Below are 17,115 nucleotides of genomic sequence, written 5' to 3' on the forward strand. Positions count from 1 at the left end.
GAAGAACTCTACTGAGCAGAAAGCAAGATTATGCAGTATTAGATGCTGGATTTGTGTTTTGCAGTCTTGGTTTTGTGAACAAGAGAGGGTGGTAAGAAAGCTAACCGCACACAAGCATTTGCCTTTCTAGTCCTTTATCATTTACTTGCATCTGAAGCACCTAATGTAGGAATCCATAAAGTTAGAGGGTCCTATATTGGTGGGAAAGAAAGACAGGCCTCCGTGCAGCAGAGTTATGGATATTGCTGATGCATCTTGTTAAGCTGTAGTGAAGACGTGAGGAATAGAACAATAGAGCTATGTATTAGCGATTCGGAATAACTTTCTAAGTTGCAAAAAGTTTCTATAGCAAGGTTGAAATTATGAATAGGGGTTTATGCTTTGTTTTCTTATAAATGAACAAGCAACCATTGTTTTAACTCCAGCTACGTGTGCTTATGTTGATTGGATAGAATCACTGTCAATATGCTTTCTCTCTGTGTAATTGGGTAGGATGAGTATTTCGTGACTTGTAACAAGTGAGTTTCTTTGGCTTGCTGCCTGGATGCAAACTATCAGGATCTTTGCATAGACAAAACCACGTATTATATAGATTCTGGAAAATAAACGGTTCCGACGCATCCATCAGTGGTCCCGTCCCGTTCGTGTCTGTATATAAACTGCCGGTGGAAATGGTGCTCCTCATGTGAGGACAAAGGGTTAGACTAGAGATTAAAAAAGAAAATTCTTCAACGGTTCGGTGCACCTAATGGGAATTTCAGGTGGTTTCACACAGAACACTTCTCAGAGTACACCAAAGTACATTATTCCATTCATTGGCTTTGTCTAGAAACTGAACTGGAGTTGCATATCATGAAACATAGATGTTTCCTATCTGGCTGAGGAAGGACATCCATCAGCACAAATGTATTTATATGCTTGTACACAGGACTTCAAATTGCATATAGCCAACACAGTGACTTTTGAATTGTATCCTCTGCATCTGGTTTGGAGAAGAGGGCCTTGGTTTCCTCCAGCCAACCCCAGCTTCTGAGACAGAACAATTGAGGCTTCAACCTCCACATCATGGGGAAGCTCCTTAGGCCCAAATGAGCTCAGATGAGCACAAACATAATGAGCCAGATTAAACCTTTTCCCCAGGCTGTCCCAAGCACTCTGCAGCTTCAGAGTATGGCCTCTTCCTTGGTCTTTCTCTTTCTGAACAGTAGGTAGGAAGAGGTAGCTGCCAGTGTGATGTGTTCTCCATAATATGCCTGTAAGCTGCATCTCCAAGGTATTGAGCCCAGAGGTGAGACCACTCTGCATGTCCTGGTGTCCTCAGCAGATGGGAAAGGATAAGAATGAAGTTCTGTGTTCACCCTGAGAGATTTGGGATCTCAGTCCAAGGGCATTCTTCCTGGCAGGGGGAGAGCCCTGCCCTCCACACATCACCTGGCATCTGGACCTTCCTGCAGGGCTGATGGGGCAGCAGCTGGCACCATGAACACAGCCCCAAGAGCCAAGCTCTGCTCCCCACTCCCAGGAATGGCCAGTACACAGCCACGAGGTTGCCACCTGTTCCACAAAAGCCTAGGACAAGTCCCAGCACTGATGATGACAGGATAGTTATGGGAGAATCATCTCTAAACCAGGGGTCAGTTGCTTTGTATTGCACATCTCAGTGTGTGTGACTGTGAGCCAACAGCTGATGTCCTGGCCCTGTAAGGTGTCATATAAAGTCTTGCAGACCAGTGGTTTGGTTTAATATTAATTCTTTCCAATTACAGCATTTCTTTCAGTTCTAAGCAGTTGTTCTTATACAACCCTTTTAAACTCACAAGATACACATTCTAGTGTGCTGAGAAGATGGATTTAATTCCAGATTTTATCAGCATGGCAACCCATTGTTTCTCTCTCTGTAACACCAACATGGGAAATGCATGTGGTCAACTGCCATTAGCATAATTTGAAATCTTCATATAAATTTCAGTTTGTGTAGAGATCTTTATCTCATTTTCATCAATTACTGAAGCCCATCCTAGCTCTGTAAACAGAAACTTCAGAGCATCTGGGGAATCAAATGGGATTCAGTGCAGGCAGCTACTAACCTGAGGGGGCTGTGTTGGGTCTGTGGTGTTCACCCTGCACTTGCTGCCAGTGAGGGGTTACCCAGAGGGCTGCTGGGACCCAGATCAGAACAGACTTTTCCTTGCTGTGTTACAAGAAGCAGCACAATACAACAACCTCTAATTTCCACAAAGATGCTGGTCAGTCTTCTGGTCAGGCATCTGATGAGCACAGGTCTGCAGTTCATTTCTGTTGTTATGCAGCTTAACAGGTGAGTCTGCAACTGCAACAGTGAGAGACAGGGTGAGAAAGTTTTGTGAGTTTCAGATCCTTAGGGTCTCAAGTAATTTCCCACCATCCAAAGGGGAAGACTAAAAGCTGGCTGTTTCTACATTCAGCCGTTTTACTCACCTGTCCTTTCTCATGGTGGTTGCTTGGGGCTGCCTCCCCCAAAAGGTGTCACTGTCTGTCACCAGTCTGTGCTGTGGTAGGCAGGAGATCCACTCAGGGTGGATTAGACCAAGAGAGGCCTTTAATCTAGGGCCAATTTCAAATGTGAACATTAGTATCCTGAGATAAAAATCAATATATTTATATACTGTGTCCAACCACACATTCTAAAGCAGTATTAGAAACCTCAGCCAAGTCTTTCAGGAAAGTAAATTGGTAACTGAATCAGGAGCCCCATTTAACAGTGCAGCAGTATTGGTAAAAAATAATTATTAGGAATGAGCTAAATAAAGTTCCAGGTTGAGGAAAACAAGTTTCTGTGAGTCATGGTTGGCAGGCCAGCAGCACATGTCCAGAGCACTGGACAGGGACATGCTTGGAGCTGCTGCCACTCTCCACCCTGTGCTGGTCAGTGTCTCATGTGGACCAGTTCCTTGGTGTGAGCTGGTGATGACCTCCTTAATTCAAGGAACATACCTCACTCACTGAGAGACAGCCTGTGCATGCAGAGCTAGGGTTCAGAGCTGGGAAAGCTGTAGAGGTTCATTGTGGGGTTAAGTGTGTTTTATTCACCACATGGAATGAGAGCATTAAGAAATAAATCTCCCACTTGCTGCTCCCCAATAGGATTGTATTATCCAAAACAGGGCTTCCATCACTTTGGATTTTGACAGAAGGGGTATAGAAATAGTTTTGCAAATAGATAGGCTTAATGTAAAGGGTTTCTTATAAAGACAGGCTGTGTCCCCACAGAAGTGTACTATATTCAGTCTCTGCTCTGCACTGGCTCTTAGGCCTTTCCCAGGTTACAGTATCTGAGCACTGAAAGCTGGTGAACTACTTATTACCACTTTAAATTAACAATGACATTTCACTTAATTCTGGAAGAGATGCAGTTCTCCATGTATGTGCCTTTACTTGTTTCAGTAGCCTAGGGTAGGTTTGCACAGCCAACAGCTTGGTCTGCAGAGCCTGTCTGATCTTCCCTTGGGATTTAGCTCACTCCAGAAGCTTTTTGCTCTCTCCATCTGATGGGCAAAAGTATTGTCAAAGTCTGCAACAGCTGTAAGTCAATCCAGGGTGTGTAAAGTGCTGTGAAAAAAGAGGAAGCAAATGTACCAGATTTTAGCCAGCTCAGCCCTGGTGGAAAAAAAAACTTCCTGATCTGCAAGCAAGCCATCAGTGAATCACGTGGCATCCTGAAAAACACAGCTCATGTGTGTCAGCTCTGGAGACAGAGGAGGCACAGGGCAGCTCAGAGGGATAAGAGGCTTTTGGAAGGCCATCAGTGCAAGTGAGTCACAAAAGTATGAGTCACTCAGTGAGACACACATGCAAATTCAGTGCTGGCAGTTTAATCTACATGTGTTAGGTTTATGGAAGAATTTCTGTGCAGACCTACTAAGTAAAAATATAAGTTGGGCACTATCAAAACACAAAGTTCTCCTCATCACCATCATGTGTGATTACATGGGTGTCTTGGTTTGAAAGAAAACAAAAGGAAAAACCTAACCTCCAACAATGGGAAGCAGAAAGCTCCAGAGAGAACTGCTTTAGTCCTGCCAGCTGTGATACTGACATCCTGCGGATCTGACTCCAGCTCCTCCACATCTTCCTGCCTCTTATCTTCCTTCCAGTCACTTTGCTCATCTCTGCTACTCAAACTAAAATCTCTCCTGCTTATGAAGGAGGTGGTGGCTATTTTGCCCAACCAGTTAAAAAAGTGGAGACAGCTAGTTGTTTGACAGGAAGGAGCACTACCCAAGCTCCAAGAACAAAAGCAGTGAAGTTTATGATCTTGCAGTAGGTTTATTGCTGCTATTACTGGAGGATTTGTTTTACACTGGGAAAAAAAACCACCAGTATTTTTAACAATGTTTAAAATGTCAGAAATAACTTCAGATGTCAATAAAAGCTTTTACTTTGGCAATTTTCTCCAGTCAGGCAAGAATACCAAGACCCTGGACAATTCCAGTCACATGGAATACATTGATTTAATAAGCCCCCTTTATATATTGAAAGCCCCAGTAAGGTGTCCCCAGACCCTTCCCAATTCCAAAGAACCCCAAGGCTATCAGTATGAGGAATGACATTGGATTACTCACAGAGCACCCAGGCATTCTCACAGTCACTGCAACCAGGCAAGTGACTGTCCCATGCTTCTATCATGCTGATGTTCATATTTATAAAGAATAGAAATGTTCTATCAGAAAAACATGCACGGTTTATTTTCTGCACAGAATAATAAATCCCTTTTCTTTGCAGGGATACTTGATAAGCTGTGTGTGGAACTGTTACCGATACATCAATGGCAGAAACAACTCGGATGTGTTGGTGTACATTACCACCAATGACACTGCGGTAAGGATGTTAGATGGCAAACATTTCTGTACTATTATGCATTTAAAGGCTTTATTTTATGTTTCTGACTCTTTAGTTAACCACCTTAATTCCTTTGGCAGTCCTCATCCTGTTGATGATGTTTGGACTAGAAACTCAGGGGACTGGCGTGCAGTGGCTGCAAATCACATTTATTGCTAAAATGCTGTTTTTTATTTTATGCACATTATCTGTTAATCATAAACTACAGTTTATCTTGTGGCCCCAGGAATTACCTCCAGTTCTGAGCTCTCCAGCTGTGTGATGATCTGGACTGTGGAGGGACTGATTAGGACTCAAGGATGCCATGGTCTACACCTGATGTGAAATTCTGATTTATCTATAGAAACTGTGATTTAGGACACTTAACATCTGGTGTAGTGCTTTACAAACTCACAGAGAGGAGCTAAAAGGCAGCAAAACTTCAGTGATTCATTTCCCAGTGCATGATGGGGTTTGTATGGTAAGGAGACCAAATGAAACAAAGATTAACATGAAAGAAATTAATAAACAGATTTTAACCTCAAAGTATGGAAGGCATAGGTTCACTTTATAGTAGTTTAGTGCTTCCATGCACATGTGCAAGACATGATTGCTAAGCTTTTTGCAGAAGGCACTGAAGGACTATGGGAAGAAAGGGTCTCTGGAAAAGAGCCAGTTCTGTTTGCAGTGGTGTTGCCTTGGAGCTGCTCAGTTCCACCCGGGGGCTCTGTGCCAGAGCAGCCCCTGGGGTGACCCAGGGCTGATGGAACAAGGCTCTTTACACCATTTACATAACAGAATGAGAACAGCACAGACTTGGTCCTCTGGATCATCTGGGTAAAATCCCAGGATTGCCTTGCTCAGGTTTTCCTAACTGTGGGTGGTCTCCATGCACTGAGGTTTTAGACTGTCAGCTGTAATCCTTTGGAATGAGTGATTCCCATGCAGCCACAAGGGCTTAGTAAACCATCACTACTTTTGCATGAAAGATGTAACTCTTGCATAGTTGTCTTCTATACGTGAAGCTTTAAGAAAATCTTAAGAAGTTTTACAGACCATGATCACAGCTGGCAACCAGGACATTTAAGTATAAAAACATGGATTTGTTGAGAGCTAAGAAGTATTACTATTTTCTTTACTGGAATCTACTTTGAATAAAACCAGGAATTTTATGTGAAATGATTTTGATAGCTCTTTTGTTCAGCCTGCAGGTAGTTGTAACTCAGCTTCAAATGCTGTTAACTCTACAGCCCACAGAGCCAGCAGGCTCAGCAGTGGGAGAGTGTCAGCTGGATTATCTGGGAAACTAAACTTAGTTTTTAAAAGTTACATTAAAACCACCTGCTTCACTGCTGCCTTCATAAAACAAAGGACTGTTTTTCAGAGATGCCTGGCTACCAAAGCTCTTCTCAGTACTTTTGTATTTGGTAATAACCAAATGTTTCTGTGGGAAAAGGAAGCCCTTTTATCCCATTCACAGATGACATTGTTGGACTGAGCCTTTAATTTAACTTTGTTTATCTTACTCTTAGAAGACATCCAAAGCAATAGCAGCTTGTGAGAATGGTTGTGCATTCCTAGCTAGGGCTCTGACCATTGGACTCTTTTTCCTTCCCCAGTATTTACACTTCTTTAATTTTAATAAGGTGAGAATCTGTTCCTCTAAGGTATGATGCATCTTTTTAAAGAAGTTCAATAAGATGACATTAAATGAGAAGGAGCTGTTTGGGAATCACTCAAAAGAAATCACTCAAAATTTCCTCTTTGTGAGTACAGAAAGGCTCAGGAGGAAGGCAAGAAGAGAGTCACTAACAGCCTGAGTTTTGAATTATGTATTTGAGGTGGAGGCAAGCTTCATTCAAACCCATGTCTGACTACTTCTTTGTAGTCAGGGTGAGCACCTTCACCCTTAGGTGACACATTCCATATCCATCTCTTTCACATCCTTCCCTGACAAACTCCATGGGCACCCACCAGCACCGTGCACTCAGGGTTGTGATGGGGGAGCTGATGTGCTCCTGAGCAGCCTCTTTCTTTCTTCTGCTCTTTGCTGAGCTTCAGAAGAAATTAAAATGTGTGGGGTTAAATCCCCATCATTCTCCACTGTGAGTCAGAGGACAGTTCTTTCCTCCCTTCACCCCCAGGAATCATAGACTTAAGGAGATTATCTTTCTCTGCATGTATGTCTGCATTCCAAAACATACACAAACCCCTCTCCACATGACCATAAAAAAATGCAGGCACAACACTGTTGGTTTAAAATGGTTTCAAAATGAAGCATGGAAGAAAAGGGCTTTGAAAGTGAAATACTGAGGACCTCTGAGAGTTTAGAGCTCTTGAGGAAACTACAAAATTTTGAAATGCTGTGATGGGTTAGTCTGTGTAATTGTATAATATTCTCCCAACATTCAAGTGTACTTTTGTATTAAAATGATGGTTTTTCATTTTTATGAATGCTGGGAAACTTCCTGCAGCAGGGCTTCTTCATACCAATATGCCTTTAAATCATGAGCTGCAAGTTTCTTAACAAATACGAGTCAATCTCTGCCCTCTTTATTGAAATAAATATGCCATTTTTAGAATCAAACCTGCTACCTGAATTCCAACAGAGCTGCAGGTCATACCTGCAGGCATTCTCATCTTCGGGGATGTTTTTTGATATGTACTTGTCATCAGTATTAGCTAAAAGAATCTGTACAAATGGAAGTAGAAATCTAAGCTTAAATATGAGACTGGGTGTATTTGCTACAGTTTAGAGTAAAAATTTTAAGTATTATGGAATCATAGAATCACAGAATGGTTTGGGTTGGAAGAGACCTTCAAGATCATTTAGTTCCAACCCCCTGCCATGGGCAGGAACACCTTCCACTAGACCAGGCTGCTCAAAGCCCCATCCAGCCTAGCTTGGAACACTTCTGGGAATGGGCCATCCACAGCTTCTCTGGGCAACCTGTTCCAGTGTTTTCCCGTCCTCTCAGTAAAGAATTTCTTCCTAATGTCTAATTTACACCTGTCAGTTTAAGGCCATTCTCCCTTGTCCTATCACTACATGCTCTTATGAAAAGTCCCACTGCAGCTTTCTTGTAGACCCCCTTTAGATACTGGAAGGTGCTATAAGGTTTCCCTGAAGCCTCCTTTTCTCCATTTTTGTGGCCCTCCTTTGGATTGCCTCCTACAGGTCCATGCCCTACTTATGATGAGACCCCCAGAGCTGGATGCTTTCTTCTTTATGGAAGGATTTTGTCTTAAAATCAATCCTGATTGTAGTCTGAATTGCTTCATTGCTTCATGCTCTGTTGTTCTCAGCACAGAAATTTCCAGTTAGTTCCCCTGGTCAAACTGGTTCTTATAAATAATGCTCATAGATCTGATCTGTAACTAACCTTTTATCAGCTACCAGATAATCTGATTTTTGTCACTCAGTGTAAGTGGTTTAAGCCATCCTTTTTGCAAGTGTGCCATCTGGAGCAAACCTGTCTCCTCCTGCTGTAGGCTGTGAATGGGAAACTCCTGCTGCCCACTGGGTGAAAGATCCTCCTTCTGTGACCTTTGATCAAAATTTGGCACCACATGAATCTGCCTGGCTTGGCTCCATCAACAGACTGTGTTATGACATGGGAGGGCCAGCTGATGCTGGGCAGGGGAATGGCCTGGACCCCAGGCAGGGGGAAGATGTGACACTCTTATGCTCCTGAGGACCCAAGAATCCAGCTGTGTACATTAGTCACAGCAGAGTCTCTTGGGAATATGGATCTCCTTCCTCCTAAGTGTTTTTCCAGTACTTCTCTCAGTTTCTGGAGGTGTCTTTAGGAGGTTTTGGCATGGCAGTAAAGTGGCTGCCCTGCAGTAATCTGAGGATTGCTTGTCCCACTTTCCCAATCCATAGTAGCCGGAGGATTGTTTTTTCCCCTTTCCCAATCTGGGATTGCTTTCTCCTGCCACCTTCTCAAACGCACCATGGATGAGGGTTAATCTTCCACACAAGTTTAAACTGTCACAATGGTACCATGGAAATGTTCATCCAGTTTGGAGAATTTGCCAGTGTACAGGTGCAAAAGATAACCCAAAGTTAGACATTTGTTCTCTGGAGCAGTAGCAGCTCTATTGTGCTCTTGGACAGCCAGGGGATTTCATCTGTCTATTTTTAACTCTCACTGAAGCCAATCAGTGGAAGTTTCATCTCCGGTCATGCTGTTACTGGGGATAAAATGTAAAGCTGTAAATCTCTCTTCAAAGTGGGATTTAGATCTTTATGTGCTTTATAAAATCGCTTCAATAGATTTTATCTTACATACACTTACCCACAATGGTTAATAAGTTACTTTTTTAAAAATGCAGATACATTCCCGCTGTGGACATGACCTCAACTAAGTAGCCTGCAATTAATTGGTCAACACTTTTGTTTGCTTTCCCTTTCTCAAAGCAATAGGAGACTTATTTGAAAAGTGCAGTCCTTCCCAGTAAAGTTGGAAGAGCCATTCTTTGTATAATTGTGTTATTAATTTGATGATTAATTTGGCTATGGACAGAGGGAAGGACCCTTAGACTCATGCCAGTTAAACAGACCTGCAGTGTGAAATGGATCCCAGAGACGGATAAACCATAGCAAGAGCTCTTATTTCTGATAGGTACTTTGGAACCTGTGGTTTCCAACTGCTGAGCCAGATTTGGGATGGTATGTGTCAGAGTAGACAACAGCTCAGAGAAAAATTCTGCTTTAAAAATGTTTTCCCTAAAAATCCTACAAACTTCTCAATGCTCACCAGGTAGCTGGTCTTGTGTGGCAGTTTGTGTGCCACAAAGTGTTACTGGGCCGCTAGATCACAAATATCTTTTTGCAGTGAATAGTAACCAGGGAAATATTTTAAAACGAGCTGACACCACAAATTAATATCCCTGGCATGACTCTCTGAGTGCATTCAGGGCCTCCAATGGAGTCCAGGCAGAGGACCCTTGACTTTCCTTATTGGAAACTGTCTGGTAAAACCTGCAAGAGGAAAGGCAGGTAAAGCAGGACATAGAGAAGAGGAAGAAGAATCAGGGACAAGAAATAAAGACTAAAAGTAGAACTACCCAGTGCAATAAGTAAAGGGGATGGTTCATTAGTAATCCAGTGTAATAGTCTACATGAGACCTAGAAATGTGGTTTAAATGCTGGAGCTGTTTTTCTTCAGAATTGCACTTTGTAAACATAACCACACAAGCAATTTCTTTAATGAGAGAATCTTCAAAGGGCTCAAGAGCCACATGGATGCCATCATTCACATCTTGGTAATATGCACGTGCCACATGTGCAGTTCTTCCTCTTCTGTTTGATTCTGAGTTGCAGAAAAGTATCATGACAGTCTGTATCTGCCAAACAGCTCTTCAGCTGCTCCAGCATTTCATATTCTACTTGCAGTGAAGTCCCATGCCTTGTCAGCTGACTTTTAATCTTAGTGAAGAGATTGGTCCTTTATTTTTCTATTTTTTTTTTAACTTTCCATCTTACCATCAGCTCTTGCTTCCACTTTTTCCCTGTTTATGGAAGATTTTTTAAATTAAAATCCAGCATTCCCTGTGGTTAGAATTACTTCATGCTGCCTGTTTTCTTTGTTGCTTAGTGCTATAGGCTAATTGCACTTCTTGTTATGGGTCTCAACTATTATTAGGTAGCTGCTGTCAGAAGCCAGCTGTACTGTTTGGAATGGACTATTAACAGTGTCAGTTTGGGGCAAATACCCTCTTAAGTTCAAAAACAAGATTTCCAAAACATCTTCATTTGTCATGGCAGTTATAAATTTACCTGTGAGCTAAATTACAAGTTCAAAATATACATGTTTATCTATTTTCCTAAGAAGATTGTAAATCTGTATTTATTTGCAGTTGACATATTGGAATTTGGAACTAACATGTGACAATTTGTGAGAGATTTACAATAAAATAGACAAATCTGTTCTCAGTGTTCATAATTAGATTAAAAAGAAGACATGAAATGGGGACATGTAATTTAAATCTTCCAAATCTTTTTGGGTTCACTAATTGGGTATGTTGCAATGTAGGAAAAAAACAGTGTTTATAAATTTGCAGCGTTTCTTTCTTTAGTGCTTTTTATCCTAATGGGATTGATTCACTACCATCTGACAGCTGCTGCTTTTTGGGCTTCAAAACACAAGTCAAAGTCTTCAGTATAATTCCAAAGATACATATCAGTGCAGCAAAAGTCAATGACAATTTAAATCCCTGTTGCCCAGGGTGTATGGGTGTTAAGCTGAGCTGTGTGTGATTTTCCAGGTCAGGCTCAAGTCATAGTTACACTGTGCACCAAAGGACACGGGAGGTGAGAATTTGCTCAGGCAGGTGTTGCTCAAACAGGGAGTTGCAGCAGGGTGTGAGAGGCAGAGTCCCAGCAGAAATGAGCCATGCTGGGGCTTTTTAGCTGTAGAGTTGGCCTGTGCAGGAGCCCTGCCCTGCTGCAGAGCTCTCCCCAGGCGTGGTCTTGCTGCAGCTCCAGCACTACCTCATCTGGTGTCACCTCATCACATCCTCCTGCCTAGCACAGCCCTGGCCTTGGCCAAGCAGAGGAGGAACTCCTCACACATCCCAGTCCCTCCTCCCCAAGGCTCTCTGACAAAGCTCTCCCAGCCCCACAAAGCGCTCAGATGCTGAAGAGCCCCCAGCTGGGTGGGGGGAGTGGTGACAGCTGGTGGCTCAGGGTGGCTGTGTTCTCTCTGAGATGGCCTGGAGGCCACGCTCCCTGCCAGGGAGGGGCACCCAGCTGCCCCTGTTTGGCAGTGGCCAGGAGGTCTGTCTGTCCTTCTGTGGCTGTTAATGGTTTCAGCTAACTTAAGGGCTTTAAGTCTCATTGCATTTCACTTTAGTGGCTCCCTTAGAGCAATTGCGCTCTTCCCAAGCATCCCTTGGGACTCTTTATGGACACAGGGCTGTCCACTGTGCTCTGTTCCAAACTGCACAGCACTTGTGGCTTTGGTCCTTTGCCTTATGAGCAGTGAGGAAAGCAAGGTCTGCTTTAAATTAACTCTGGGACAGACACTCAGCTTCAGAAAGGGCAAGGCTGAGTGGGTGTTCATCCACCAAATTTAGAAGATCTGCAAAAGTTTTTGGGAGTTTCTGGCTGACAGGTGCTTTACGGTTGTGATTTACTTACAGTAATAGATTTTTTTTATACAGACAGGAGCTTTTCCAGCAGCATCTGTAATGTAAGCATGGCTGTGATAACCACACTCTTGGGAGATCATGAGTCCTGTTAAACAATTTGGGTGTCCTATGTAAGCTGTACCCAGCCTTCTGTCTTGTTAACACTTGAGTGGAATACACAATGTAATTGTAAAAGATAAGGTTAGCAAGAGAGGTAGTTTAGTAATTAAAAAGTCCACTGAAAGAATAGTGATCTCTCACAGTTTTCTACACTCAAGACATCAATCATTTGTTACACAGAGTAGAAGTATGCTTCAATGCCTTCAGTACTGATGATTTGTAGACAAATATATCCTGAGAAAGCGTGTGCTCACCCAGAAAATGCTCATTTTGAAAACAAAAAAAAGGAAAAAATTGAAAAAATAATGCTATTCTACCTGTACACAATCATGATGTACAGCTAGAGATGCAGCAGTATGAGGCTGACCAAGATGTAGCAAAGATGTCTGTGACCTGAAGAGGGCTGTTGCTCCATGCCTCTGAATGGAGAGGGTAATTGCACCATTATTCTGCATGACTTTTATGAAACTGCACATGATGAAACAAGACAATAACTTCCTCAGTTCAATTTTCTTCCCACACAAGGGTAATCACAATCTGTCCCTAAATATTGTTGTATCCTAGAAATGTATACATTTATTCATCTTTCTGGAGTGCTGAAAACATTGTGCTGCTTCATTACAGAATCTCATAAACTCATGTAAAGTTTCCTAAATAGTGTCTTGGAGAGCTGGTGGCTTGGAATAAACAAGCAGTTTTTCCAAAGAAAAGCCATAGCAGCTCTGACTTTGCACAGATGATTTTGGAGCACTGAACCCTACTTCTTTGCTGAATGGGGTTATAAATTCTCTCTGAGCTATTCTGCTTCCAGTTACTCCATCTGCAATCGTTCTAGTGTGGTTTCTAAAGGAAATACATACATATAAACATGAAAATACTTCCTGTTCACGTTGAGAGGAAGATTTCTTGGGATTTATTTGAAAGACAACATGTAATGAAATCCTTAAATGGTAATTAACTAGCATACTTTGGACAGATTTTCAAGCAAAAGCATCCAAATGAAACCATAACAGCATCTGTGTATGAAGCAAAGTCAAACATTTCTCATTTAATATTAAATAAGATTTGACTCACATATGAAGCTTTGGTTTTGGCCCTATACCCAGGCCTCTTCTTATCTGGGGACAGGGTGGAATCAAGAGAGGAACATTTTTTCAGACATTGCTCTGTTACTTCCTCAGAAACATTTGCTTTGACTGGACTCATTTGACCAAAGCATCCATTTACATTGTAAATAAGCACATTTGAAGTAGATAGTTACAAGCATTTACTTACAAGAATTGCTTCTAAAGGGCAGTTGATTTCATGGGAAGACCCATCTGACCAGGTCAGGTGGGTGAAAGTGCCTGCCACTTTCCTGAGCTCAAATGCAGGTCAGCTCCCTCCCCAGCGCCTTTCACATACTTGGTCTTGGAGCTCTCCCTTCAGCCTGGACCCAAAACTGTCAAGTGGATTTCTTGGTATGAGGAAAGTAAGTGGGACTGCCCTGCAGGGGAGCCAGGATCCTTAGTGAGATGAAAGAGGGCAGAACAAGAGAGGACCCAACAGAGGTCCTTACAGTCATGAGTGGCAGAGGGGGTGCTCACTGACTTAGAAAGGAGCTAGGGGACACTCAGTGAAACAGCTGCTGGCAGGTTTCATAGCAAACCAAAGGCATTTCTTCATGGAACACCTACTTGAGCTGCGGGTCTGCTTACCAGGGGACATTGCAGTGCTAGACATCAGCATGGATTGAAATACAGGCTATAAAAATCAATGAAAGAAAAATCCTTTTAATGACCAGTAGCCCAGCAAGTCCTTGACAATCAAATTTCTGACAGTTTAGAGAATATTCTGGGCAGGTTGTAACTACATATGCTTGCACTGGTCTTTCTAAATTTCTTTCATTGTTCTGTCTTGCACTTCTGTTTCCTTATCATCCACCACTTATTACTGTATCTGGATGGACCTTTAAACTTATCCAGGAGAGCTGTTCCTACATGCTTGTGCTTAACTGCTGCAGCATTCTGAAAGCTAATCCCTACTTCTGTCTCCAGTGCTTGCCTTGTATGCAACTTCTGATTGCTTCTTACCACAGAATTATTATTATTCCTCTTTCTTCACTACTGGAAGAAAACTCCCCCTTCTCCTGCAGGCTGTCAGCCTTTTCATACAGTCAATGTAAAATGTGAATTTGTGTTAAGGGATTAAATAGAAAACTGAATTCTCAGTGGATTTAGTTTTAATACTTCTTGTTTCTCCACTGGTGGGTGCTGTGTGCAGTTTTGGGTGCCACAGTATAAGAAAAATATAAAGCTATTAGGGAATGTCCAAAGGAAGGCCACAAGCATGATGAAGGGTCTGGAGGGGAGGCTGTGTGAGGAGTGGCTGAGGTCACTTTGTCTGTTCAGCCTGGAGAAGAGGAAACTGAGGGGACACCTCATAGTGGTTTACAGCTTGCTCACAAGGGGAAGTGTAGTGGCAAACATTGATCTCTTCTCTCTGGTGACCAGTGGGAATGGCCTGAAGCTGTGTCAGGGGAAGTTTAGATGGGATATCAGGAAAAGTTTCTTCACCCAGAGGGTGTTTGGGCACTGGAACAGGCTCCCCTGGGAAGTGATCACAGCATCAGCCTGGCAGAACCCAAGAAGCATTTGGACAATGTTCTAAAGCACATGGTGTGACTCTTGGGGATGGTCCTGTGCAAGGAGTTGGGCTTCAATGATCCTTGTGGGTCCCTTCCAACTCAGGATATTCTAGGATTCTGTGAACTCTTGGAAACTCATTATAGAAAAAACATATTTCTTCAGACACTCTTGATAAATGCTACTTCTTTTCTCCCTACACAGAGAAATGTTGAAAACTTTTGAAGGTTGGCCTCAATAAAAACACTCTATTTAGTAGCTTCCAGTAAATCTTGTACAGGAAATAAAACAAGTGCTACATTAATAGGCTTATTTACTTTCAAATAAAATACAGAATTGATTAAATAATCAGTGATATTTGCATATAGTCCAGACCTCATTGTCATGCAAAGTACTAAAGGAAATAGCTACCACGTTGTGGCTTGAGTCTCCACAACAGAGCTTGAATTGAGGAGATTTGGATTTCAGACATTTTTAAGGAAAAAAATATACTTTAATTTTACATTTTCCTTTGTAATCCCAGACTGCTCAGAAAAAAACCACATTGTCAAACTTGACAGGGAAACATTGCAAAGGGAGAATTATCCTAAGCCTTTCCTGCCTACAGAGTGAAGCAATCAACTGGCTATAGCTGTGTATGCACACAGATGTCTGCTGTTTTCCCCAGGTGATCTTCATAACATCTGTGTAGTCAAGAGCCCAACAGTACATTTGGGACTATCTTGAATGGGACAGGTGGTTTTGATGGCAGCCTTCCCTCTAGAGCTCTTTGTAGGCTGGATGCTGCTTCACTGCAGCTGAACATGCTTTAAGTTGCAGTTAATGGCTCCTCAAAGCACCACAGCTGTGGGAGGAAATTCCACTGCTCTTGGCTGGGTAAATGACAGGACAGCAGGGAAGTAAACATGAAATTAGTAAATGTGATTGCATACCATTAAACCCTCTCCAAAGCACGCTGTAGTGTCAGATTGGTGCAAGTCAGTTGTTGGTCATTGCTGGAATCACTGAGATGAAATGAACCCAAAGCAGAGGGCTGGTGCAATTAGGCATGTGCTGCTTAAAACCTCTTCTTTCAGTTCAGTTGTCTCTGAACCTGATGCATCAGCCTTGTGCTATATCAAGGAGAAAACGTACCCTGCATTAGGAAAGGCCTGTGGTGACTGTATTTCAGCACTGCATTCAGCACTGGCATATTCTAGCATATTCTTCCCATCTGTCTAACACTATTCACCCTGTGGTTATACTCTTCCCTCCTCCTTTTAATAAACAGGGAATACAGTCTGAGCCCGCTGACTTTGTATTTGACCTGGGGCTCCTTTTGCCCTCTCTTCTTTTCCTCCCCACATACTCACGTTGGCCTTCCCTAAGGATTTAGGTGTCTAAAATGTAAAGGTCACTTCTGCAGAAGAATTATGTGCAGCACATACGGAGCTGTGGTGAAGAGCTTGGGATAAACATTTTCAGGCATAGGCTGAAATTTCTGCAAACACATATTTAGTTTGTAAATATTTCCACAACTTAGCACCTGTGTAATACAGTCATATCCAAGTGTCATCCAAGAGAGTTTTGATCCTGTCTTGATGTTTCCAACATCTTTTAAGATGTAACAAATAATACACCTGTTTTACAAATGTGAGATCCTTCTGAGGCAAAGTTAAAAAATTTGCCAGAGATCCAAACAATAGCAACAGGACCAGGACAAGACCAGGAGTAAATTGCAGTAGTAATGACCCTAATTCCACACAACTATTTATTGTCCCCTGTCACTGTCATCTGTGTGATGCAACCTGAAGTCCTTCAGCATAAAGCAAAGGTGTTTTTACTGAAAAGCTAGTTTGAGAAAACATCATGAATGCTCACTCTAACCATCAGTACTTATCATAGACATTTTTAATCTATAGCCTTTTTTTGGTATTTAGGAAGGTGTTGGATAAAAGTATAATAGAGCTGTGTGTGTTTCTAACAATACATCATTAAGGTTTTTTGTCATGGGAACTCCCAAACGTTTCATACAGCAGCAAACAGAACACTGTTCAAACTCAAAGCTTCTTTGCAGCAACAGTACCCTTCCATCCAGTGGAGAATACAAATGGCTGTTGGAAAACATAATCCAAAGCTCTCTGGAGACACATAAAGATTTTTGTTGAGTTCAGTGAGGTTTGGGTGAAAATGCAGAAATAATCAATTGATCTTATAAATAATCAATTGATCTTTTTATTGCAGAAATTATCAATTGATCTATTTTACTGAGCAGATTTTCTCCTTTAGAAGGAGGAGATCTAAGAGCTTGAGTTCAAACAGGAATCACTGCAGCAATATGAGAAAACTTATACATGTGCTGAAGAAAGAAAATTTTCTGCTGAAAGTTCAAGCAAAT

General features: G+C 42.2%; 1 protein-coding gene across 1 annotated transcript in view; it reads left to right on the forward strand.

The window, feature by feature from the left end:
- The window catches only part of LAPTM4B (lysosomal protein transmembrane 4 beta), a 59,812-nt gene that overhangs the window by 35,970 nt on the left and 6,727 nt on the right, over positions 1–17,115 (forward strand). The window contains exon 6 of the mRNA XM_005423445.3: positions 4,762–4,857. Coding sequence (XP_005423502.1) covers positions 4,762–4,857 — 96 coding nt within the window. The remainder of the gene's footprint in view (positions 1–4,761; positions 4,858–17,115) is intronic.

Source organism: Geospiza fortis, unplaced genomic scaffold (assembly GCF_000277835.1).
Source record: "Geospiza fortis unplaced genomic scaffold, GeoFor_1.0 scaffold200, whole genome shotgun sequence".
NCBI classification, from domain to species: domain Eukaryota; kingdom Metazoa; phylum Chordata; class Aves; order Passeriformes; family Thraupidae; genus Geospiza; species Geospiza fortis.